This window comes from Vanessa cardui, chromosome 28 (assembly GCF_905220365.1).
Source record: "Vanessa cardui chromosome 28, ilVanCard2.1, whole genome shotgun sequence".
NCBI classification, from domain to species: Eukaryota; Metazoa; Arthropoda; class Insecta; order Lepidoptera; family Nymphalidae; genus Vanessa; species Vanessa cardui.
This window is the reverse complement of record NC_061150.1, coordinates 3,979,696-4,005,663: the sequence shown is the minus strand read 5'-3', so window position 1 is coordinate 4,005,663 and position 25,968 is coordinate 3,979,696. Positions and strand designations below refer to the sequence as shown.

Genomic DNA, 25,968 nt, shown 5'->3' with positions numbered 1-25,968 from the left:
AATATTAAGCTTGACTCATAACATTAATAGCAGTATTCGGCAACAATTCCCGATAGATGGCGTTACACGTTCATATAATTATTATGCACGAGTTTTGAAGTGACAACTCATGGAAGGCAAACCGCTTCGTTACGTTACGCGTTACGCTTCTTCTCTTACGCACGAGACAGCAGCAGGCAGGCAATAATAATGATAATAATTGGCTTTCTGACGTACAGGCGTTGTTGGTCTAGTGGTACGATCGTTTTTTGCGTTACACCGTTGACCGCCAATCCCTGGTTCAAACCCCGAGAGTACCATATAAGTCATATATTCTTCATAATTATTTTTCATCGAACTTTAAAATCGAAATGAAGTACGAGTGTTGCAAAGCTACCAGAGGTGGAGCCACAGACTGTATAGTTTGCTCCAAGTGCAAAAAGAACTATCACGTCCAATGTTTGTATCCTTCCAAGAACAATAAAGATAATTTATCTAATGAATACAAAAAGTCTTGGATTTGCCCAGAGTGCACTTTGACTCAGCCTCGTCACCTAAATAAAGACAATACACCTGTACGCAACGTGGGTATAGACGACAACATAAATCTGCGCAGAGGCTGCTCATCCACGATAATTTGTTCGCCTGATAATGACTCCTCAGTTCTTGTTGAAAGTGTAAAATCTATAATAACAAAAGAGATTGCAAGCCTGAAGACCGAATTTAAATCCTTTATGTTACCGCTAGAAAATGAATTAAAAGCCTTAAGGCAAGAATTTAATAGTGTTAAGGAAAGTTTGGATTTTTATAACAGCAAATTTGAAGATATGAATGCTAGAATTTTGCAATGCGAAGCAGATGTTAAGAAACTGTCAAGTAAGTCGAATGACTTTGAGCATATAAAGTCTCAATTCGAATCCCTGATAGTCGAAAATAATAGTAAGGAACAATGGGCTCGCAGATCTAACATTGAAATATATGGAGTACCTGAAAAAAAAAATGAAAATTTGTATTCTATCTTACAAAATATTGCAGAAAAGGCAGATACAAACTTAAATATTAACACAGATATTGACTTTGTTACACGGGTGGCTCCAAAGAACCGTGAAATTAAGAAAGCTAAACCCATTATAGTGCGGTTCCTATGCCGATGGAAAAAGGACAAATTTATATCACTGGCTCGTAAGCGTAAATTGAGTTGCAATCACTTAGGTTTCACTTCTACTAGTCCCATTTATTTCAATGATCATCTTACAAGTTTTAATAAATCACTCTTAAGTTTAGTAAAAAAACTGCTACAGAAAAATGTTATGAATATGTTTGGGTAAAAAAATGTTGTATTATGGTTCGTCGCACGAACTCCAGCCCGGTCATACACATAACATCGCATGCTGATTTAAAAAAGATGGTCTAGGGACAATTTTTATTTTAAAAGGCTTAACAGATTATTATACTTTAGTTTCTATTGGATTTATATTAATACTTGTAATGTTCTTATATGTATTGATTAATGTTCCGTATTTATTCATTTTTGTAATAATATCTCTTAACGTTGTTATCTTTCTAAAAAAACATGTAAAAAAATTGTTTACTATGTTACATATTTTGGGACATTATATTTTCTGTTACTTGCGGGCAAATGGGAAGAGTGTATGTTTAACTATTGTGTATCTTCTCGATTATGAGTAAAAAGCTTAATATACTTTACCAAAATGTACGTGGGCTGTGTACTAAAACAAATGTAGTCTTTAGAAATTTAATGCAACAAGATAACGATATAGTTTGTTTGGACTAGTTCTGAGACTTGGTTACACGAAGGTATATTTGATTCTGAAATATTTGATTCCCGTTATTCCGTGTATAGAAGTGACAGGTGTTACAATTCACGAGGTGATAAAATGGGAGGGGGGGTTCTAATCGCCGTTGACTCTAATCTTTCTGTGTATTCCTCCTGCCCTATTATATTAACGAATCATGCGGCGGAAATAATAAAAGTCTCTATAGTAACTAAACCTGGTCCCTCTTCTATACTATTGCGTGTATATTGTTGCTACTTTCCACACTGCAGATCTCAATTTGAAGTATTAACTGAATTATTCGAAATAGTTTCTCAAGAGTATATCTGTCGGACTAATGATAGCTTCTTAATAGTAGGTGATTTTAATATTTCTGGGGCTACATGGACAAGAGAGAGTAAATATATGATTATTAATAACTTCAGTTGTAGAAACGCATTAATTGAGTGTTTATATAATTTTTTACAGTTCAATGATTTTAAACAATATAATTCAATTTCAAATGAGAATGGTCGATTATTAGACCTTGTTATTACTGGTTGTGTCTGTGCAGTTAATAAATGTAGTTTTCCTCTGGTGAGGGAAGATGCTCACCACCCTGCTTTACAAATACAACTCTTGATGTCTACATCTGGACGTGTTACATCTAATTCACGTAGAATACGTTTGTTCCGTCAAGCTGATTATGTTGCGATTAATGAGGCTCTGGCGAGTGTAGATTGGTATGATGTACTAAACGACTGTGATACTACGCGTGCAGTCGACAACTTCTATCAAATTATAAATTCTATAATTTCTGATCTGGTTCCTACTAAGACTATAAAGTTTTTAAATAATTATCCGTGTTGGTATTCCCATGCTATAATAAAAATTATTGCAGAAAAATTTAAGTTTCACACTAAATGGAAGATTTATAATAGAATATCTGACTACCACACATTTGTTCTTTTACGTGACCGACAAAAATTAGTACAAGGTCAGTGCTATGATCAGTACATTTACGACGCGGAAGCCAAAATACGCAAAAATAGTAAATACTTTTGGTCATTTATGAAAAGTAAAAAATCGTCCGGCGGCATACCTGACAGCGTATTTTTATTTGATCGCACTGCTAGTGGTGGAGAGGAGATGTGTTCAATTTTTAGTGAATATTTTAAATCAGTTTACGCTACGGACACCTCAAGCCAAACACTTAAAAGCCTAAATAACAGCAACTGTGGTTTGGATATCAGCCTTATAAATTTATCAATATCAACTGTTAAAAAATACATGAAATCGTTAGATGTTAATAAGGGATACGGTCCTGATGATATACCACCAATATTTTTAAGAAAATGTTTTAACACTTTAAGTTAACCTATCTCTCTTCTTTTTAATAAATCGCTAAGTTCAGGCATTATGCCTGTTGTTTGGAAGCGCTCGTTCGTGGTGCCTATTTTCAAGTCAGGTGACAAGCATAATGTTCAAAACTACAAGCCAATATCCAAGTTACAATTGCTAAAATATTTGAAAAAAATATTTATGACTCAATTTTTCCATTTATAAGGGCTATTCTGATCAACGAACAACACGGTTTTATCAGTAAAAGATCCGTTGAAACTAATGTGTGTGAACTGGTTCATCATGTAATAAAGGCCATGGACTCTGGTGATCAGGTTGACGTCGTGTATACCGACTTCTCTAAAGCATTTGACAAAATATCTCATAATATTCTACTAAATAAATTGGAGCAAGTTGGTATACACGGTGATCTACTTCGGTGGTTATCATCTTATCTTCGCAATAGAAGACAGGCGGTGATTGTAAAGGGCTTTTGTTCGTCATTCGTACCTGTTACATCTGGTGTACCTCAGGGATCTCACCTCGGTCCCTTGCTATTTAATATTTTTATTAATGATATTTGTAAGATTTTTGAGCACTCTTCGGTTTTATTGTTTGCAGATGACATGAAAATCTTTAGAAAGGTTTCTGGACTTTCGGATTGTTTCTTGTTACAGGAAGACTTCAACAGTTTATGCAAGTATTGTAGTGACAATCTTCTCTCTCTTAATGTTAAAAAATGTAGCATAATTTCTTTCACACGTAAGAAAGCACCGATCACACATGAGTATCGTTTAAGAGACGAAATTGTTAACCACGTTACTGAGGTGAGAGACCTGGGTATTTACTTAGATAGCAAATTAACATTTAAATTCCACATACTATATCGTTGCTAAGGCCTATCGAATGCTTGGCTTCGTACTGAGAGTTGGCAAGGAATTCAAAAATTATTATACCGTCACTCTTTTGTACAACAGTTTAGTGCGTTCTCTTTTGGAATACGGTTCTTCAATCTGGAACCCTCAATACAAAACCTATATAGAATCCCTTGAAAAGATACAAATAAAATTTATGAATCATGTCCAACATAAGTTTTATAACTCTCATAGTCAGCCCAAATTAAGTTCATTAGAAGTTCGACGTATGCTCAGAGATCAAATATTTCTTTTTAAACTGCTAAATAATCGTATTGACAGCCCTTATTTATTAGTTAGTTTGTTTAAATTTAAGGGTCCCTAAATTCTATAAGCGAAAATATGCTCTTTTTGATTTGCCCTGTACTAAAACTAAGTATGCCCAAAATGACTTTATCTATCGGTCGTGTAACATGTATAATAAAAAATTTAGTACTATAGATATATTTTCATGTTCCCTTTTAAGTTTTAAAAAGAACATCAACGAATTGCTTAATCAATGAATGTTAATTTTGTGTTATGTTATTAATTTTTAATGTTTATTTTTTTATGTTTTATTTTTAATTCTTCATATAATGATCCAAGTCTTTATTACTTACTGCTTCTAATTTGTAATAGATATCAGTGGAAACTTGATTGGTTTATGTATTATTTTTTTATGTTTTCATATTACTGTTCTATTGTACTGTTTGTTTCCCGAAAATAAATAAATAAATAAAATAAAATAAATAATGGTGTACACATACAACCTTTAGCGTACATATTTAAGAATCGTAACTAAAAGTAAAATATATTTTATAATCAATAAAATATTTAAGCAATAATCTAAGCTTAAAGATTACAAAACGACAAGATAAAGAGTGTATTAATATCAGCCGGTTTCACTACATGGCGAGGCGAGTAGTGAGCCAATTGGGTGGGTAATGATAGTATTTCTTGGTACTATTAAACCATTACAAAAATACAGACGAATTGATAACCTCCTCCTTTTGGAAGTCGGTTGAAAACACGTACGTGAAGGATGCGTTTCGCGACGTATGTCGTATTGTTGAATGCTACCATTCAGCGCCATCTATTAGCGCACAAAGTTAACTGAGTGCTCGGAGTACAAGAGATGGCAGCACAATATATTTTATTATTGTGATACATAATTTTGAAAAATAAAAGCTACAATCAATCTTGTTTAAAAACAAGTATAATATGTTTTTAAGTAAACATAGATGGAGTTTTGTAGAAATAACATGCAGTTTGAAGTTTAGTTCTGTGTATTTGTACTTTTTTTTCATTCATATTTTCGTCAAAAATAATATTATGATTTTTCCATAATGTTTTATTCAAGAAACCTACTAAAATAACGAAACAATAGTAATGTATGCGAGTAATGAGCGCGTAACGGAAATGGCTGATTTATTCATAATTTATGTGTATAATCTTTTTATAATTATTTATATATGTTTTTTTACATATATTTATACATATCAATATGGAACAACTGAGTTTGGCATTCAACTTTTTATTCGGTAAATGACAACGTATCCACGTTATACGATCCTGAATCGCGCTCTCAACTTTTTCTACGATTTTTGCTATATATACAATTTCACCATCCTTTTTACTGGGCCCCAGGCGCGACTGCAAGCTACAGTCGAACGCCATATGGCGTTATGCAGTCCCCACCCATCTGCATTACTAATGGCAGTCCCAGCAGGTAGGCTCAAACCCCGCTCGATAAGCATTGCTACGTTTAATGCAAACGGTCTTAAACAGCAAATGCAACTAGTTCGCGATTTCGTAACCGCGCATCAAACCGACTTCCTTTTAGTGCAAGAGTCCTTTTTAAAACCGAGCATACGCGATCCGAAAATCGCTAATTATAAAATCATTCGTAACGATAGGGGCACGCGAACAAAAAACGACTCTGGGACCTGCATCGAAATGTTAGAACCCGAGTTGCAGAGTTCGGAGGCACGCGATGGGACAGACATCTAAGTGAGCTAACACCGTCTCACTTAGCTTACTGGTCCCTTTCAAAAACTTTTAAAATCGATACGGTATCGGACTTACCACCCTTGATCCGACCCGACAATACAGTTGCATTTGACGACTGCGATAAGGCCGAGTGCTTAGCTAGCAACATCGAGAACCAATGTTCCCCTAGCTCACTCCCCTGTGACCCCGAGCACCTTGCGAAAGTTGACTCGACGGTAACACAGCTACTCAATCGCCCCCTTAGTGACGACCCCCTCACCCCGACCACACTAGATGAGGTGAAAAATATAGTGCACGATCTACATGCGAAAAAGTCCCCTGGACCGGATCGCATCTCTAACAAGGTAATTAAATACTTACCTGCTCAGATTCTTTGCTTATTAGTAGCAATTTTCAACGCTCTCATGGCGGGTTGTTCCTTCCCCGATCAGTGGAAGGAAGCCATCGTCGTGGGTATTCATAAGCCCCGTAAACCGAGGAATCTCACACTTCGGATATACCGAAACACAAGAATACAGAGTTATCACTATTCGCGGACGATACAGCTCTGTATACGTCCGCCTTATCAACGAAATCCCGCTTACAGTCGGCGATCAACGCTCTAAGCGCTTGGTTCCGAATGTGGCGGATCGAAATCAATCCCGATAAAAGTACCGCTGTCTACTTTCATCGAGGTAACAGATTTTTTGACACCGGGCGTGCTCGCCTGGGGTCAATAACCTTAAACGACAAGCCTATTCCCTGGCGCCGAGTAGTCAAATACTTAGGCGTCACTCAAGATCGGAAGCTAACTTTCACACCTCATATCACGAACACAAGGAACAAAGCACTCTTTGTTCTAAGTAGACTATATCCGATGCTATGCAAGCGTAGTAAGCTGTCCATTAGACATAAGGGGACACTATACAAAGCATGCATCCGTCCCATCCTCACTTACGCTAGTGTAGCATTCGCACACACTAGCGATCATAAGATAGTCCGACTACAGGCCGTACAGAATCGAAGCTTGCGTATGATGACCGGTTGCCCGTTCTACATGCGCAACGTCCATCTTCACAGAGACCTAGGACTCGACTCCATCACGAAAGTGATGAAAGAAATATCGATAAGATATTTCGATAAAGCATCGAGTCACCCCAACCCGCTCATACTCAATACGAGCAAGTATAGCCCTCAGTGGCACGCCAATGCGATTCATAGACGTCCTACGGACGTACTAAGCGCCCCCGTCGATGCTATTACATCGGCGAACTCTAACTGTCCCACCTACACAGTCAACACACACCGACCCCGCCGGCGGGGTCGAGGTCCCTCTTACGTTATTCACCGTCCGCGCTTAGGCGCGTGACGGTTATCCGAGCACACACTGTCCTCCCTCCAGACGTCGACGGCGTCCTAAGCCGAGGTCCGGCCTCACAGGAGGCACCCTTAGGACGCGCGTACTCTGAGCCCTTCAGTGGGCTCTCATCATCCGGCAGAGTCTTCTGTGACTTGCCACCCCGCCCGGTGACGCTGTAGAGGCCACTCTGGCCAACAGTAACTGAACATCGTACGCAAAATGTACGATCTTTTCAAATATATCCTTATATAAAAAAAAATTAAAAGATTTGAACGAGCTGAACTTTTTTTCTCTTTATGAAGCAATGCAACAATATTTTTTAATCTATCTCATTTACACTTTATTGAAATACGCAGCGTGTGAGTATTTAGTATATGTGTTCTGTGGACTCAACAATGTCAATGGGAGTGGGAATCCCGGTACAAACTAATGTTAGGTATCCAACTTCTTACTCTAAGCCAATTGCCATTTGTCATAACATTACAATTTATAACGTTTTGAAATTTGTACCGTGAACAGCGTGATAGTCGACAAAACTGTTATAAGAATTTTGAAAGTAAAATTGAAGTGTAAATAAATAGTTAAGTGTTTTAGTCAATAGTGTTATATTATAAATAAAAGTATATTATAAATAAACTCTTAGTAGTGCGCAATATAGCTGAGTTATTAACAAATCGCCTCAAATACGTAAATTTAAGGTTTAGGTATATCTATACTAATATTACAAAATCTGAAACTACTTTACCGATTTCAAAAATTATTTCTCTGTTGGAAAGTTAAATTTACCCTGAGAAACAAACACTACTTTCTACATTATTAAAGAATATTTAAAAGAATATTAGAAAAATTTTAATTGACAACACATTATATTTAAAAATATACAAAATTCCGTGATCGAATGTTCCGTGATCTTCTTTTGTTTTTTTATTCACTTAATAACTACTAATGACATCGAAATAATATTGCAATAATATCAAGCTTACACTAGTTTTAAAGCAATTTTTTGTTTAATTTAGTTCGGATTATTTGAGTTCAGACTCCACTGTCTAAGTAATAGACCAAATATTTTACAAAATTAATTTTTATAAGACTCTATTTAGTCCTTTAGTTACCTATTGGCAACAGCTTCGTTTGTTCAAAACGGTCAATGATACCAAATAAAATTAAATATTCAAAAAGTAAGTTTAACGCCTCTACTTGTACTTGTAAGTATTTAAATATTGTAAAATATACGTAGATTTTTAATTAGACCTTATTTAACATTTATGATTATAATTTTTTAAAGAATTTATTAATTAACATAAGAATTATTAACATTAAATGCTTAAATATATACAAATATGTATTAAAAATAGTTATCGTATAAATCTTGACGGCGTGGAATGATGGCGAAACATTGTATTTCTTTTTTTTTGGAATAGATTGGCGGATGTGCATATGGGCCATCTGATAGTAAGTGGTCACCATCACCCATAGACAATGACGCTGTAAGAAATATTAACTATTCTTTACATCGTCAATGCGCCACCAACCTTGGGAACTAAAATGTTATGTCCCACGTGCCTGTATTTACACTGGCTCACTCACCCTTCAAACCGGAACACAACAATATTAAGTACAGTTGTTTCGCGGTAGAATAACTGATAAATGGGTGGTACCTACCAAGACGGACTTGCACAAAGCCGTATAAAACGTATAAACAAACATATTTTATTGTTATTAATTCTTATGTTAATAAAGAGAGTTTTATAGATGATTTTAATAAGTGTATTATTTATTGAACACTTTCGGCGCGGCATCATTTTTTAATTTTTCAAAACGTATTACTACATAATTATGATGTATTATAATGTATTACTGGCATAATTATGATTAAAACGAAAGGCAAACGTCCTAATTAGGACGTTTTCCAGTCTTCACTTTTTGCGCGTTAATGACATATCTGTTTACTAGAATATTATTGATTGTATGAAAATTTTTTCGCCTCATAACGAATTGTAAAGCCGACAGAGTTTGATTATTTGAAGCCGTTTTTTAAAAAAAAACAATAAATGTGTTAAACATACCTACATACTTCACATACATTATAAATACCTGTCAAAAATGTATATATATATTATATTATATATGTTTTATAATAATAATTATATTTATTTATACAAATATTAGTAGCATCAAGTACTTAACTATATACAAGTATGATTAACAAAATATTACTGTATGTATCTTGACCAAGTGGTGACGATGCCCTGGGCAAAAACGTATCAGCCCTCATCATTTCATCAACTTAATTTTATACCACAATAAGAAATGTTAATAGGTATTGCATACAACTCTATAATATTCTAAAAAACAATTTACTACAACATCATTGATACAAATATATTATTTAATGTATATTTACTTTACGAAATATAAAATTCAATTGAAAGTATTAAATGAAAGCATTTTACAAACTCTTTACGACTTGGCAATAACTAAAAATTTTAAATAATTTATGACCTCGATAACGATATTGTGACGCAATTGTCCTCTTTACTCGTAAGTATTAAGAATTATTATTGTTTGAAAATTAACGTACCCGTCAAAATCGCAAAGTTTCTCAGAATTTTTGCAACCGCCCGGCGTTCTATTGTTCTACTAATTCGTCGGTATTATGCGAAAATAGTCTTTATGCTTGGAAGGTAAAGTTCTTATTCGGATTACTATTTTGTAAATAGGACATTTTTTAAAAGTTTTTCAATATTTTAAATTATTATCGTTACTTTTTATGGCTTCATTTTTATTTTTTGGCTATTTTGTGATTGAATACCTTACTATGAGGTCGTGTCAGTTTGGCTAGTGAATGTTTTTCCTTGTTTATTAAATATAATTGAAATATAGGAAATTAGTTTGGTATTTTAACATGTAGGTATATTTTTATTAATAAGTGATTCTGATGAGTGAATATTTATGTAAGTATTATATTAACGATTTTGCTTGCTATTTTTATGATATTAGTAAATTTTTAATGTCTACTGTTTATTTATTAAACATTTAGTAAAAGTGTTATTAGCAGTAATTTCTGATTTGTACTGTACGTCCATTGCGTGCTTTGGTGCTGCATTTGATTGTAAGTTGATCTTTTCTTAAAATTATTATATTTTAACTCAATTTCAACCTTAACGTTACGAAGTAATAAAAATTTAATTAAATAGAACTTATATTATAATGAAAATGAAAATTTATATTAGTTTTGTAATAGTTCAATTTATAAGCACAGTACAGTACAGAGTATTTTATATTCACTTGTATATGTAATAAATGTTTTATTCTTTTATTATATATCTACACTAATATTATAAAGAGGAAAACTTTGTTTGTTTGGTTGTAATGAATAGGCCCAAAAACTACTGGACCGATTTTAAAAAATCTTTCACCATTCGAAAGCTAAATTAATCCCGCATAACCAAAAAAATTGTTTTTTTGCGTATGATGCCTAAACTATAAAAGATAGAACTATAAAATGTTCTAACTCCGGTCATTAGAGGGCATAATGGCCTCCGACCCTAAGAACCTCATCAGATTCTTGGCTGATGTTGGTCTGGCTGAGTTGTTGTGATTACGAATTTGAGGTTTATCACAATAGATCCAAGCGTCGGTTGCAGTAATTCTTCAAATGTGACCGTGCCTCAGCAGTGGGTATATTAGAAGACTGATTATGAACTGTTGTTATCTACGCGGGCGAAGCCGCGGGCGACCGCTAGTTATATATATAAAGCCTAGCGATACATATATCCTATGTATCATCTATTTATAAGTATTCGAATTAATTTAGTCTTTGCCGCTGGTCCACAGATGGCGCTGTTTTGCGGGATCGATAGCTACGTATTAAAGCATCAGTTTAATTAATGTTATATACATTCGACAAAGAAATGGTATTGTGAAAATTAACAATTTTTGGTAAGTATTATTATTTATATTATCGTTACGATCGGTATATTTTGGGTAGTAAAAATGTAGCAATGTAGTTTTCCAGTATAGAACGATGATAAAATAACAATATTTTGTCAAATCAAAATTTACTTTATTCAAAACTAGGCTTTTACAAGCACTTTATGGATCGTAATTTAAGAACTATATTAAATGAAGCTACCCTGGTTTTGAAAGTAGATTCTTTCGAAAAGAACCGACAAGACTCTCAGTAGTAATGTATGTAATATATCCTGCATGATAATCAGCAAGTATTAATTTCACGCTTTTTTATCGTCTGTATAATCTTGTATTGAATAATATAAATTTATATCAGTCAAGTTAAAAATGTCAGTGGATTTTTATTATAGGAATGGATACCTTGGAAGATTTATTGACTTTGCGAAGTCGGAAACTTGGCGCTTTAAGCTTATCCTTACTTCTGTTGCACATATAAAGATTATCACAGATTCTGTCTATGTATTTAATTTATTTATGTATTTAATCTTTAGCCATATTCATAGCTACTTCAATTTAACGCCCTCTAGTGGCCGCTATACAACTAAATCAATTGATTGTATTAGTTTGTTGCAGTTATTACATAGATGGTGTTGTTTGTTTGGTGCTGGCATTAAACCAGCAATAATTATCGTTATTACTTTCTGTTTTTCTGTTTTCATTATACGAGTGAAAAGTAATATTTATAATTTTATTAATTCATAAAACAGATTTAAATTATAGCATATTGTTAAATTTTAAATTAAGTAGCTGTTGACCGGATTTCGGTCGGAGTAGTCGAGTGGTAGAAGAATATGATATTTTAGAAATATAGATTTATTTTGTAATTACAATTTTTCATATTTTATTTTTTTTAATGAGATATTAACCATGTTTTTTATTTTTGTTTGTTGGAGCTCGATATTTCGACATCTAATAATTTCTTGTCGTGAACAACATTCACGAGTACCAAACAACAAAACAAAAATATAAAACATGGTAAATATCCCGTATTTAATAATTGTAATAATAAAAATAACCTAATATGGTAATTTTTATTTAATTTAAAATCATCAAGTAAAATTATATTTTTACCTAAATTCAGCTGAAATGTTTTTTTTTAAATAAATATTAGGCATGATTTATTTATATCAATGTATTAAAATGCTGTTATTAATGCGTTTCAGGAGCTACATGATCTGCTAGAAAGAGCGGGAAAGGGCGACTACTGCTTGGCAGACACGAGCCGGCGTGCGTCGTCATGACCTTCGTAATTCGCCAACCTTTCCGATCAATTAGAACACGGCCATCGCATTAGCTTTAGTAGGTAAGACTCACGCATACCCGAAAAGGTTACCGGCTTACTCACTCAAGTTTTATACTTTATTTAAACTATGTAATTTGGATATTCAAATATATCTTACGACGAAACGTCGCGACAATCGAACCTTAGAGTTACTTTATTTGTAGACTTGAGCACTTACTACACTGTTAATTAATTAATTGTTAATTTTGTTAATAAGTTAATTGTTAATTAGCTAGGCCTAGGAATCATACAAGTCATTTCGTATCTAATCAACGCTTAGGCATAAATGCACGTACACATGTCGATGCGACGTTGCCGCACCGTGATCAGAGTTCCAACCTTACAGGAGGCCTAAGACGTGCGTACTTTGATTATTTTTAGCACAGTTGTAATATTTGCAACACTACAGAAAAAGACCATACATGTTGTATTGAATCCGCTTAAATTTATAAAACATAATTCGTTCACAAGATATCAAAAGGTATCACTACAATGATGTTGTTGTAAACAGATATGTTATTAACGCACAAAAAGTGAAGATTGGAAAACGTCCTAATTGTGACGTTTGCCTTTGGTTGTTTTACGTAGTAATACGTTATAACACATCATAATTACGTGGTAGTACGTTTTGCGTAATTAAAACATCTAGTTATACCTTTTACTTATTGTTTTTATCAAGCTATCCTTTTTACTTTTAACGAAATGTAAAAATAAACTAAAATAAACGGTCCCCGGCGCGGCACACATTTTTCTGTTGTTTGGTATGGATATAACATATCTGTTTATTAGAATATCATTGTATCACTAGCAAAATTATCTTTTATTTTTATTTTATTCGACCACAGCTCACAAGCAAGTAACAGATACCACGCATATACCAATATACTTTATACTAACAAAAATATTAAAACATACTGGTAAAAAATCTTGAAAAAACAAAAGCAATACGTTATTAATAATAAGGTACAATCAGTAGCAACACAAATCCTAACTACACGAACGAGATTATAATACGATAACCAATCAGAATCATTCTTTATCTTCCAATTGGAATTCAATTAAAAACCGTTCGATATTGAATGATTTGATTGGCTATAAACTAAAGTCCTTGATTGGTCATCCGCGTTTCGCAGATAAGTGGGCGTGGTTTTATCGTTCCATAAATATAGCATGCGTGAAAATACGTATATTATTATTAAGGTCGGAGTCGGAGTCGGGAGTCGGGCAGTCGGGCGGGGCGGTGCGGGGGGTTTAGAAGAATACGAATGTGAATTGCGAATTGCGAATGCGAATATAAAAATGAAGGAAAAATTTTTGAAAAAATAGAGAAAGAAAGAAAGTAAGAAAAGGAAAGTATGAAAAAATGTAGAAACGAAATGAAATGAAAAATAATAGATATTATTGAAGCGAATTAGGTCGGGCGAGCAGGGTCGTCGCGCGTGTCCTTTTCGTGTTTGTTTGTGTGTGTAATATTTATAATAATAACGTATGCTCATAATGATTGATTATGATGATCTAGGTAGGTCAGTTTGTATGTTTATTTGTTTGTTTTTGAAATGAAAAAATGAAAATAGTGCTATAATCTGTACGATAAAGGTATGTGTGGATACTTTCTTATTATTATTATATGTATTGTAGTAGTTCCTATATATACGTAATATAGTTAGTTATTTATAATATATAAATTCATAATTGAGTGTTGAAATTATTCGTCGTATCGTTCGAAACATTTTAACTCTTATCATTCGATATGATTATTGTTATTATGAAACTTATGTTAGCCCTGAAAAGGGCTTTTTGTCGTGCGATTTACGCGCCGCACACGCTTGCATCGTCTCATCGTCATCTTCACAGTCTTCGTCGTCGTCGTCGTCGTCGCCGTTGAAGCGGCGGCAACGATATAGGATTCGACGAATGTATGTCGTCGTCGATGATGTTGATGTTGTTGTTGTTGATGTTTTTGTTTATGATGATACTTTTTGAAAGATGTCATCGTCATTATCACCGATGCGGCGGCTGCTGCTGCTGCTGCAGGCGACTTACTTTTTAGCGGCGGCTGCGGCGGCCTTCTTGGCTGCCGGTTTCGACTTCGACGTAGCGGCGGCGGCGGCCTTCTTAGGTTTCGGCGCTTTCGGTTTCTTAGTCGGCGGTTTCGCCGTCTTCTTCGCCTTCGATGCGGCGCCCTTCGCCTTCGAAGGAGCCGCCGCAGCGACGGCCTTCTTCGCGGCTGCCGGTTTCTTTTTAGCGGCTGCTGCTTTTTTATCCTTTATCGTCGCCTTCGCCTTCGCCGATTTGGACGGCGACGACGCCGCCGCACCGGACGAAGCACCGCCGGCGGCCGCCTTCTTGCCGGCGGCGCCGCCCTTGCCGCCTACGGGAGCGGAAGAGGCAGCCTTCTTCGACTTACCCGAAGCGGCCGATGACGCGGCCTTGCCGCCTGACGCGCCTCCGACACCGGCACCCGCCGGTTTCTTCGAAGCGGAAGATTTCGACTCTAGTTTGAACGATCCCGATGCGCCCTTGCCCTTGGTCTGTATGAGTGCGCCCGATTCGACGGCGCTCTTGAGATACTTTCTTATGAACGGTGCCAATTTCTCAGAATCGACTTTGTACTGAGCCGCGATGTATTTCTTGATCGCCTGAAGCGAAGAACCGCTACGTTCTTTCAACTCTTTGATGGCGCTGTTGACCATTTCGGATGTTTTAGGATGAGTCGGTTTCGCCTTGGGTTTCTTCGCGGCGGCGCCACCGGCGGCGGCCGCGGACGCTTTCGGTTTCTTCGCAGGGGTCGCCGGTGCTGGGGCTTCGGTTGCTACTGCTGTGTCGGCCATTTTATTTTTTTTATTTATTTAATTTATATATTAATTAATACACTTCGCACAATCACTTATAAATGTGACGAACGATACGCGTTTAATACGAATTAAACTGAAATTAATAATAATATTATAATCACAATCAAATCAATCGTACGCGGCGGAGAGGTCGCTAGTGGTAAGTCGAGTTCGAGCAATACCGTAAGGAGAACCGCGATGTCGCTAGACAATTTCTCGTACGAGCGCTTAAAACTTTTCACTAACAGGTATCATTTCGAATACGATATTTATATAATGTAAAGTATTTTATGAAATTTATAATATATAAAAATATACCTCTTGAACCTATCGATCGTTTGAAAGTCGATTTCGTAGCATAGTTTGACAAATATCAGTACGAATCGCGTTTAAATTCGTTATAGTTCTAGACGCGTACCTCGAGCCTCGTTTTAAAGTTATTTTATTCTATTGTAATCGTTTTAAACGTTTCGTTACATCGACATATTGAAAGCGAAGATACCGCACCGATAATGTATAAAAGCGCAATTCTTATTCGATAATTTACTAACAATTTTAGCGTGTTCCAAGTCGACGTTCGTAAAACACGTTACTATGCGAGTCGTAATACGAAGCACGAGAAAACTTAGTCTGATATTCGTGTATCTATCGAATAACATTAGTATATTAAATCTATTAAATAATAAGAATATCGAAAGAGTGTTTAAATAATAAAAATAATCTATGGTAACAGTGTAAATTTACAAAGAATGCGAGCTTCTTCGCTGAGCGTGATATAAGAAGGTTCGCGTCTCGTTCGTAGCGCTTGAAGTAGAGCTCCGTGAGACGACGATATGGACGATTTTTATAAAAATATATATGAAAAATATTACTATTTTATATATATTCGCATTGTATATAGAAATTATATATATTTTTTTTTCATCGATTGTATGCTCTAATTGAGAGATAGATAGGTAGGTAGAGTCTATTTCTATGTTAACGATAGAATATCGGTATGTATTATTCATAATTATAGCAATAATAATATCAATTTAGACTTAGATAAGACTTTATTAATTATTTTATTTTATTTTTTTTATTATTGTGTTATTTATATGTGTATTATGAAATGACGTCATATTTGTTCGATTGAAACGTGTACTTTCGTATATAGTATATAAACAGATCCATATGCGGCCCTGAAAAGGGCCTTTTTTATATTGATAGTTTTCGCAGTGTATTTTATATTTGTAAATTTTTTAATTGATTACAAAATATAAAAAACATCGAAAACATTTTAACCGCCGAAACCGTAGAGAGTACGTCCCTGACGTTTCAGGGCGTACACTACGTCCATGGCGGTGACGGTCTTCCTCTTGGCGTGTTCGGTGTATGTGACGGCGTCGCGGATTACGTTCTCGAGGAAAACTTTGAGGACACCGCGAGTCTCTTCGTATATCAGACCCGAGATACGTTTGACACCGCCACGGCGTGCGAGACGACGGATGGCCGGTTTCGTGATACCTTGGATGTTATCACGGAGCACTTTCCTGTGTCGCTTCGCTCCTCCTTTCCCCAGACCCTTTCCACCTTTACCGCGACCGGTCATTTTCTCGTCTTCGGTTTGTCTTTTTTACTCTGAACGACTTACGAAAATCCGTCCGTTGTCGGTCAGAGACGATCACTTAATGGTAGTCTCGTCGTTCGACGCTCCGCTGATATATAAGCGCTCGACTAACTAATAAGTGTGTCGTTCGGTCCGTGTGCGATAGAGATGGCGATATCGAAGTGCGTTTAGATAGAAAGAGAGAGGCAGCGTGCAGTCGAAAAAGCTACATGGTAGGGATGGCAACCGAGGGGGTAGGGGGCAGGGGGAGGGGATATCATGTATGAGTCTTGTTTTTTGAGGGGAGCGGGGGGTTTTGCGATATGTTTGATTCTTCAAAATTGATATCTTTGCAATAATAATAATATTTACAATAATGTTCTTAACGATAATTATATATATATATATATATATATATATCTCACATCCTATATTCTATTGAAATACGTTTAATTACAATAAATATTATAATATAAAACGCATGACTTTCACGTGTGTTCGTTTATTGATTCAATAATAATAATAATAATAATAATAATAATAATAATAATAATAATTATTATTATTATTATTATTATTATTATTATTTTTAAATGACGAGTTTGCATGTGACGACTGGAAGTTTGAAACATTTTTTTTTTTTTTCATTGATTTTTAGATATATATGCGGCCCTGAAAAGGGCCTTTTTGATTTTATTTTTCTATTGCAAAAATAAAAATCTACGTATATTAATTTCTTTTTTTTTTTTTTTTTTATATATATAATATACGTAGTATTATTATGCAAATAGACTACGACGACGACGACGAAATTAGGCACGTTCTCCTCTGATCCTACGCGCCAATTGAATATCCTTAGGCATGATGGTCACACGCTTAGCGTGGATAGCGCACAAGTTCGTGTCTTCGAAGAGACCGACGAGATAAGCTTCGCTAGCTTCTTGCAGAGCCATCACGGCGGAACTCTGGAAACGGAGATCGGTCTTGAAGTCCTGAGCGATCTCACGTACGAGACGCTGGAATGGCAGTTTGCGAATCAGAAGCTCAGTGCTCTTCTGGTAACGACGGATCTCACGAAGGGCGACCGTACCGGGTCTGTAACGATGAGGTTTCTTCACTCCTCCCGTGGCAGGAGCGCTCTTGCGAGCCGCCTTGGTGGCGAGCTGCTTGCGCGGTGCCTTACCACCGGTAGATTTTCGGGCTGTCTGCTTAGTACGAGCCATACTTTATTTATTATTAATACGATACGCGAAAACGAGACGTACACAACACGCGTCCGCACTAGGTGAACGTTACGGAATGAGTAATATTCGAGAATTCGAACGATTGCTTAAATACGAGTTCGAGTACGGCTAGAGGGACCGCCGCGATGACTATTCACTATATCCGTCTCTCTCTGCCCTGTGCACGTTCTCTCTCGCACCTCGTAAACCTCGTAGTACATCGACACACGTAACAAAATAAACCTTAAAATTATGATGATAGTTTTTCTCTGCACTATTTGAATGTTTTAAATAATAAATATAATTTTTTTTTTTCCTTTTAATTTTCAGATACCATCGACAAACTTCGAAAGAGTCTCTAGACAGCTACACTAATCAGACATACAAAATGGAAATGTACTAAGCTCATCGGCGATGACGACGCTACGGATCTCTGCAGGAGGAACAGGTAACTACGACGTTGTAATAATAATAAACGAGATGATATTATATTAATGATTATGTTTAAACGAATGTTAACAGTAAATCGAGTAAAATTTTTTTTTTTTTAATAAATAAATAAAAATGTAGCATATTATATTTAGAGTTGCGAGATGTCTAAATCGTTTGAAACTTTATTTATAATTTGTTTATCGAAATTCTTTGTGGCCCTGAAAAGGGCCTTTTTAAAAGTTTATCAATCTCCTTAATAAATCGTAGCGATCTCGTCGAAAGCGACGACGAGCACAACGCGTTGCGTTGCGTTGTGCTTGTGTGTTCGCGAGAAGACGCTTCGATTACTTAGAGCTCGTGTACTTCGTTACGGCCTTGGTTCCTTCACTGACGGCGTGCTTGGCGAGCTCACCGGGCAGAAGAAGCCTCACGGACGTCTGCACCTCCCTCGATGTGATAGTCGATCGCTTGTTGTAGTGAGCGAGACGAGAGGCCTCGGCGGCGATGCGCTCGAAGATATCGTTCACGAAAGAGTTCATGATCGACATCGCCTTACTCGAGATACCGGTGTCGGGATGTACCTGTTTCAGTACTTTGTAAATGTAGATGGCGTAACTCTCCTTCCTCTTATGCTTCTTCTTCTTCTTGTCCGACTTGGAGATGTTCTTCTGGGCTTTGCCCGATTTCTTGGCGGCCTTACCGCTAGTCTTAGGCGGCATGATGTCGTCGAATATAAAAATTCACAATATATAAATGCGATACACGTGCGTACCGTACGAGAGCAGAAGCGAATCTGTTGTTAAACGAACGAGGAATTTTGCTTAAATAAGGCCCGTGTACGGGTCGCGTAGCGTTCGCGCTTACGGTGCGCCGTACAGAAAGTGAACTCTTTCGACCAATCAGAGACGAGACGCGTCGCGCCGAGCGCTAGAGGGGCGGAGGTTAGAGGGGAGGGAGGGGTGTTATTCGGTTCTCGTTTTATACGATACGAAATTACTCCCCCGCTCTCCTCTACCTCTCCTCACCCCCGATCGTCAGTCGTTCCGATTACTGTACGAATCACTCATTATTAGAAAATTAAATACATTTAAATAAATAGGTAAATGTGGAATCATTACTAACGACAAATAATATTATTATTATTATTATTTACTACATGACTATTATTAAGTTTGTGTTATCATTATCATAGTAATTACCGTAAAATGATAAAATTTAATATCTATTATAAAAATATGTCGTAGTAGTCGTCGTAGTCTACGTAGCTGTACGACGATGATCGTGTGTAAACGTATATAATAGCAGTTTAACTATATCTAAAAGAGTTCAACGAGCTTTAAAATGTGTCTAAATCTTTATCTTCTGAGATGTATATGTAATAATCTAATATATTTAATATGTGTGTAAATAATAAGACGTCATAATCGTTTAGGAAACATAACATATTGTTATTTTTTTATGCATATAAGATATATTTTGTGGCCCTGAAAAGGGCCTTTTTAATCATCACGAGACGACGAAGAACGACACGCTTCACGTGTTTATTAATTAATTAATTAAGCCTTCTTCTCGGTCTTCTTGGGTAGAAGTACGGCTTGGATGTTAGGTAGGACGCCACCCTGTGCGATAGTCACGCCAGAGAGTAACTTGTTCAGTTCCTCGTCGTTACGGATCGCCAATTGAAGATGTCTCGGTATGATCCTGGTCTTCTTGTTGTCGCGGGCGGCGTTACCTGCCAACTCGAGTACTTCGGCGGCTAGATATTCCATAACGGCCGCGAGATAAACCGGTGCACCGGCACCGACGCGCTCCGCGTAGTTACCCTTCCTCAGGAGTCTGTGTATACGTCCGACGGGAAACTGTAGACCGGCACGGTTCGAACGCGACTTTGCCTTCCCCTTGACTTTGCCACCTTTACCGCGACCCGACATGTTTTATTGAAAACGAACTTCAAACGACAATATAGAGAGAGCTGTACGCGTGCGTACGGCTCGACAGCGCGGTGAATAGTAATAACGTCGCAACGAAGAATTCCTCATTTATATATTCGGACCGTAGTAGCGCACATCGGTGCGGTGGTATCGAGAAAGCGAGCGAGTGAGTGAGTGAGAGAGAGTCGAGACTGTCGGGCAGTCGGGCGGGGCGGTGCGGGGGGTTTAGAAGAATACGAATGTGAATTGCGAATTGCGAATGCGAATATAAAAATGAAGGAAAAATTTTTGAAAAAATAGAGAAAGAAAGAAAGTAAGAAAAGGAAAGTATGAAAAAATGTAGAAACGAAATGAAATGAAAAAATAATAGATATTATTGAAGCGAATTAGGTCGGGCGAGCAGGGTCGTCGCGCGTGTCCTTTTCGTGTTTGTTTGTGTGTGTAATATTTATAATAATAACGTATGCTCATAATGATTGATTATGATGATCTAGGTAGGTCAGTTTGTATGTTTATTTGTTTGTTTTTGAAATGAAAAAATGAAAATAGTGCTATAATCTGTACGATAAAGGTATGTGTGGATACTTTCTTATTATTATTATATGTATTGTAGTAGTTCCTATATATACGTAATATAGTTAGTTATTTATAATATATAAATTCATAATTGAGTGTTGAAATTATTCGTCGTATCGTTCGAAACATTTTAACTCTTATCATTCGATATGATTATTGTTATTATGAAACTTATGTTAGCCCTGAAAAGGGCTTTTTGTCGTGCGATTTACGCGCCGCACACGCTTGCATCGTCTCATCGTCATCTTCACAGTCTTCGTCGTCGTCGTCGTCGTCGCCGTTGAAGCGGCGGCAACGATATAGGATTCGACGAATGTATGTCGTCGTCGATGATGTTGATGTTGTTGTTGTTGATGTTTTTGTTTATGATGATACTTTTTGAAAGATGTCATCGTCATTATCACCGATGCGACCGGCTGCTGCTGCTGCTGCAGGCGACTTACTTTTTAGCGGCGGCTGCGGCGGCCTTCTTGGCTGCCGGTTTCGACTTCGACGTAGCGGCGGCGGCGGCCTTCTTAGGTTTCGGCGCTTTCGGTTTCTTAGTCGGCGGTTTCGCCGTCTTCTTCGCCTTCGATGCGGCGCCCTTCGCCTTCGAAGGAGCCGCCGCAGCGACGGCCTTCTTCGCGGCTGCCGGTTTCTTTTAGCGGCTGCTGCTTTTTTTATCCTTTATCGTCGCCTTCGCCTTCGCCGATTTGGACGGCGACGACGCCGCCGCACCGGACGAAGCACCGCCGGCGGCCGCCTTCTTGCCGGCGGCGCCGCCCTTGCCGCCTACGGGAGCGGAAGAGGCAGCCTTCTTCGACTTACCCGAAGCGGCCGATGACGCGGCCTTGCCGCCTGACGCGCCTCCGACACCGGCACCCGCCGGTTTCTTCGAAGCGGAAGATTTCGACTCTAGTTTGAACGATCCCGATGCGCCCTTGCCCTTGGTCTGTATGAGTGCGCCCGATTCGACGGCGCTCTTGAGATACTTTCTTATGAACGGTGCCAATTTCTCAGAATCGACTTTGTACTGAGCCGCGATGTATTTCTTGATCGCCTGAAGCGAAGAACCGCTACGTTCTTTCAACTCTTTGATGGCGCTGTTGACCATTTCGGATGTTTTAGGATGAGTCGGTTTCGCCTTGGGTTTCTTCGCGGCGGCGCCACCGGCGGCGGCCGCGGACGCTTTCGGTTTCTTCGCAGGGGTCGCCGGTGCTGGGGCTTCGGTTGCTACTGCTGTGTCGGCCATTTTATTTTTTTTATTTATTTAATTTATATATTAATTAATACACTTCGCACAATCACTTATAAATGTGACGAACGATACGCGTTTAATACGAATTAAACTGAAATTAATAATAATATTATAATCACAATCAAATCAATCGTACGCGGCGGAGAGGTCGCTAGTGGTAAGTCGAGTTCGAGCAATACCGTAAGGAGAACCGCGATGTCGCTAGACAATTTCTCGTACGAGCGCTTAAAACTTTTCACTAACAGGTATCATTTCGAATACGATATTTATATAATGTAAAGTATTTTATGAAATTTATAATATATAAAAATATACCTCTTGAACCTATCGATCGTTTGAAAGTCGATTTCGTAGCATAGTTTGACAAATATCAGTACGAATCGCGTTTAAATTCGTTATAGTTCTAGACGCGTACCTCGAGCCTCGTTTTAAAGTTATTTTATTCTATTGTAATCGTTTTAAACGTTTCGTTACATCGACATATTGAAAGCGAAGATACCGCACCGATAATGTATAAAAGCGCAATTCTTATTCGATAATTTACTAACAATTTTAGCGTGTTCCAAGTCGACGTTCGTAAAACACGTTACTATGCGAGTCGTAATACGAAGCACGAGAAAACTTAGTCTGATATTCGTGTATCTATCGAATAACATTAGTATATTAAATCTATTAAATAATAAGAATATCGAAAGAGTGTTTAAATAATAAAAATAATCTATGGTAACAGTGTAAATTTACAAAGAATGCGAGCTTCTTCGCTGAGCGTGATATAAGAAGGTTCGCGTCTCGTTCGTAGCGCTTGAAGTAGAGCTCCGTGAGACCGACGATATGGACGATTTTTATAAAAATATATATGAAAAATATTACTATTTTATATATATTCGCATTGTATATAGAAATTATATATATTTTTTTTTCATCGATTGTATGCTCTAATTGAGAGATAGATAGGTAGGTAGAGTCTATTTCTATGTTAACGATAGAATATCGGTATGTATTATTCATAATTATAGCAATAATAATATCAATTTAGACTTAGATAAGACTTTATTAATTATTTTATTTTATTTTTTTTATTATTGTGTTATTTATATGTGTATTATGAAATGACGTCATATTTGTTCGATTGAAACGTGTACTTTCGTATATAGTATATAAACAGATCCATATGCGGCCCTGAAAAGGGCCTTTTTTTATATTGATAGTTTTCGCAGTGTATTTTATATTTGTAAATTTTTTAATTGATTACAAAATATAAAAAACATCGAAAACATTTTTAACCGCCGAAACCGTAGAGAGTACGTCCCTGACGTTTCAGGGCGTACACTACGTCCATGGCGGTGACGGTCTTCCTCTTGGCGTGTTCGGTGTATGTGACGGCGTCGCGGATTACGTTCTCGAGGAAAACTTTGAGGACACCGCGAGTCTCTTCGTATATCAGACCCGAGATACGTTTGACACCGCCACGGCGTGCGAGACGACGGATGGCCGGTTTCGTGATACCTTGGATGTTATCACGGAGCACTTTCCTGTGTCGCTTCGCTCCTCCTTTCCCCAGACCCTTTCCACCTTTACCGCGACCGGTCATTTTCTCGTCTTCGGTTTGTCTTTTTTACTCTGAACGACTTACGAAAATCCGTCCGTTGTCGGTCAGAGACGATCACTTAATGGTAGTCTCGTCGTTCGACGCTCCGCTGATATATAAGCGCTCGACTAACTAATAAGTGTGTCGTTCGGTCCGTGTGCGATAGAGATGGCGATATCGAAGTGCGTTTAGATAGAAAGAGAGAGGCAGCGTGCAGTCGAAAAAGCTACATGGTAGGGATGGCAACCGGGGGGGGTGGGGGGCAGGGGGAGGGGATATCATGTATGAGTCTTGTTTTTTGAGGGGAGCGGGGGGTTTTGCGATATGTTTGATTCTTCAAAATTGATATCTTTGCAATAATAATAATATTTACAATAATGTTCTTAACGATAATTATATATATATATATATATATATATCTCACATCCTATATTCTATTGAAATACGTTTAATTACAATAAATATTATAATATAAAACGCATGACTTTCACGTGTGTTCGTTTATTGATTCAATAATAATAATAATAATAATAATAATAATAATAATAATAATTATTATTATTATTATTATTATTATTATTTTTAAATGACGAGTTTGCATGTGACGACTGGAAGTTTGAAACATTTTTTTTTTTTTCATTGATTTTTAGATATATATGCGGCCCTGAAAAGGGCCTTTTTGATTTTATTTTTCTATTGCAAAAATAAAAATCTACGTATATTAATTTCTTTTTTTTTTTTTTTTATATATATAATATACGTAGTATTATTATGCAAATAGACTACGACGACGACGACGAAATTAGGCACGTTCTCCTCTGATCCTACGCGCCAATTGAATATCCTTAGGCATGATGGTCACACGCTTAGCGTGGATAGCGCACAAGTTCGTGTCTTCGAAGAGACCGACGAGATAAGCTTCGCTAGCTTCTTGCAGAGCCATCACGGCGGAACTCTGGAAACGGAGATCGGTCTTGAAGTCCTGAGCGATCTCACGTACGAGACGCTGGAATGGCAGTTTGCGAATCAGAAGCTCAGTGCTCTTCTGGTAACGACGGATCTCACGAAGGGCGACCGTACCGGGTCTGTAACGATGAGGTTTCTTCACTCCTCCCGTGGCAGGAGCGCTCTTGCGAGCCGCCTTGGTGGCGAGCTGCTTGCGCGGTGCCTTACCACCGGTAGATTTTCGGGCTGTCTGCTTAGTACGAGCCATACTTTATTTATTATTAATACGATACGCGAAAACGAGACGTACACAACACGCGTCCGCACTAGGTGAACGTTACGGAATGAGTAATATTCGAGAATTCGAACGATTGCTTAAATACGAGTTCGAGTACGGCTAGAGGGACCGCCGCGATGACTATTCACTATATCCGTCTCTCTCTGCCCTGTGCACGTTCTCTCTCGCACCTCGTAAACCTCGTAGTACATCGACACACGTAACAAAATAAACCTTAAAATTATGATGATAGTTTTTCTCTGCACTATTTGAATGTTTTAAATAATAAATATAATTTTTTTTTTTCCTTTTAATTTTCAGATACCATCGACAAACTTCGAAAGAGTCTCTAGACAGCTACACTAATCAGACATACAAAATGGAAATGTACTAAGCTCATCGGCGATGACGACGCTACGGATCTCTGCAGGAGGAACAGGTAACTACGACGTTGTAATAATAATAAACGAGATGATATTATATTAATGATTATGTTTAAACGAATGTTAACAGTAAATCGAGTAAAATTTTTTTTTTTTTAATAAATAAATAAAAATGTAGCATATTATATTTAGAGTTGCGAGATGTCTAAATCGTTTGAAACTTTATTTATAATTTGTTTATCGAAATTCTTTGTGGCCCTGAAAAGGGCCTTTTTAAAAGTTTATCAATCTCCTTAATAAATCGTAGCGATCTCGTCGAAAGCGACGACGAGCACAACGCGTTGCGTTGCGTTGTGCTTGTGT

The 25,968-nt window shown here is 37.1% G+C and overlaps 6 protein-coding genes across 6 annotated transcripts; all 6 read right to left on the bottom strand.

The window, feature by feature from the left end:
• Positions 1-14,344: 14,344 nt before the first annotated feature.
• LOC124541589 (histone H1-like) lies at positions 14,345-15,538 on the bottom strand. Its single transcript, XM_047119506.1, has one exon. It carries the CDS (start codon positions 15,420-15,422, stop codon positions 14,631-14,633), a length of 792 nt encoding a protein of 263 aa, XP_046975462.1. The 5' UTR covers positions 15,423-15,538; the 3' UTR covers positions 14,345-14,630.
• Positions 15,539-16,678: 1,140 nt separating this feature from the next.
• LOC124541601 (histone H4) lies at positions 16,679-17,111 on the bottom strand. The gene has a single exon (XM_047119518.1). It carries the CDS (start codon positions 17,014-17,016, stop codon positions 16,705-16,707), a length of 312 nt encoding a protein of 103 aa, XP_046975474.1. The 5' UTR covers positions 17,017-17,111; the 3' UTR covers positions 16,679-16,704.
• Positions 17,112-18,275: 1,164 nt separating this feature from the next.
• Positions 18,276-19,531, bottom strand: LOC124541597 (histone H2B). The gene has a single exon (XM_047119514.1). The coding sequence runs from the start codon at positions 19,385-19,387 to the stop codon at positions 19,013-19,015; it is 375 nt and encodes a 124-aa protein (XP_046975470.1). The 5' UTR covers positions 19,388-19,531; the 3' UTR covers positions 18,276-19,012.
• Positions 19,532-20,096: 565 nt separating this feature from the next.
• On the bottom strand, positions 20,097-20,881 carry LOC124541594 (histone H2A). The gene has a single exon (XM_047119510.1). The coding sequence runs from the start codon at positions 20,597-20,599 to the stop codon at positions 20,225-20,227; it is 375 nt and encodes a 124-aa protein (XP_046975466.1). The 5' UTR covers positions 20,600-20,881; the 3' UTR covers positions 20,097-20,224.
• A 701-nt stretch (positions 20,882-21,582) lies between these two features.
• Positions 21,583-22,533, bottom strand: LOC124541590 (histone H1B-like). Its single transcript, XM_047119507.1, has one exon. The coding sequence runs from the start codon at positions 22,404-22,406 to the stop codon at positions 21,816-21,818; it is 591 nt and encodes a 196-aa protein (XP_046975463.1). The 5' UTR covers positions 22,407-22,533; the 3' UTR covers positions 21,583-21,815.
• Positions 22,534-23,691: 1,158 nt separating this feature from the next.
• Positions 23,692-24,097, bottom strand: LOC124541602 (histone H4). The gene has a single exon (XM_047119519.1). It carries the CDS (start codon positions 24,001-24,003, stop codon positions 23,692-23,694), a length of 312 nt encoding a protein of 103 aa, XP_046975475.1. The 5' UTR covers positions 24,004-24,097.
• Positions 24,098-25,968: the final 1,871 nt, after the last annotated feature.

What these genes read in the sequence shown, in the direction of transcription:
- LOC124541602 (XM_047119519.1), bottom strand. Translation starts at nt 24,003, where the DNA reads ATGACCGGTCGCGGTAAAGGTGGAAAGGGTCTGGGGAAAGGAGGAGCG.
- LOC124541597 (XM_047119514.1), bottom strand. Translation starts at nt 19,387, where the DNA reads ATGCCGCCTAAGACTAGCGGTAAGGCCGCCAAGAAATCGGGCAAAGCC.
- LOC124541601 (XM_047119518.1), bottom strand. Translation starts at nt 17,016, where the DNA reads ATGACCGGTCGCGGTAAAGGTGGAAAGGGTCTGGGGAAAGGAGGAGCG.
- LOC124541590 (XM_047119507.1), bottom strand. Translation starts at nt 22,406, where the DNA reads ATGGCCGACACAGCAGTAGCAACCGAAGCCCCAGCACCGGCGACCCCT.
- LOC124541594 (XM_047119510.1), bottom strand. Translation starts at nt 20,599, where the DNA reads ATGTCGGGTCGCGGTAAAGGTGGCAAAGTCAAGGGGAAGGCAAAGTCG.
- LOC124541589 (XM_047119506.1), bottom strand. Translation starts at nt 15,422, where the DNA reads ATGGCCGACACAGCAGTAGCAACCGAAGCCCCAGCACCGGCGACCCCT.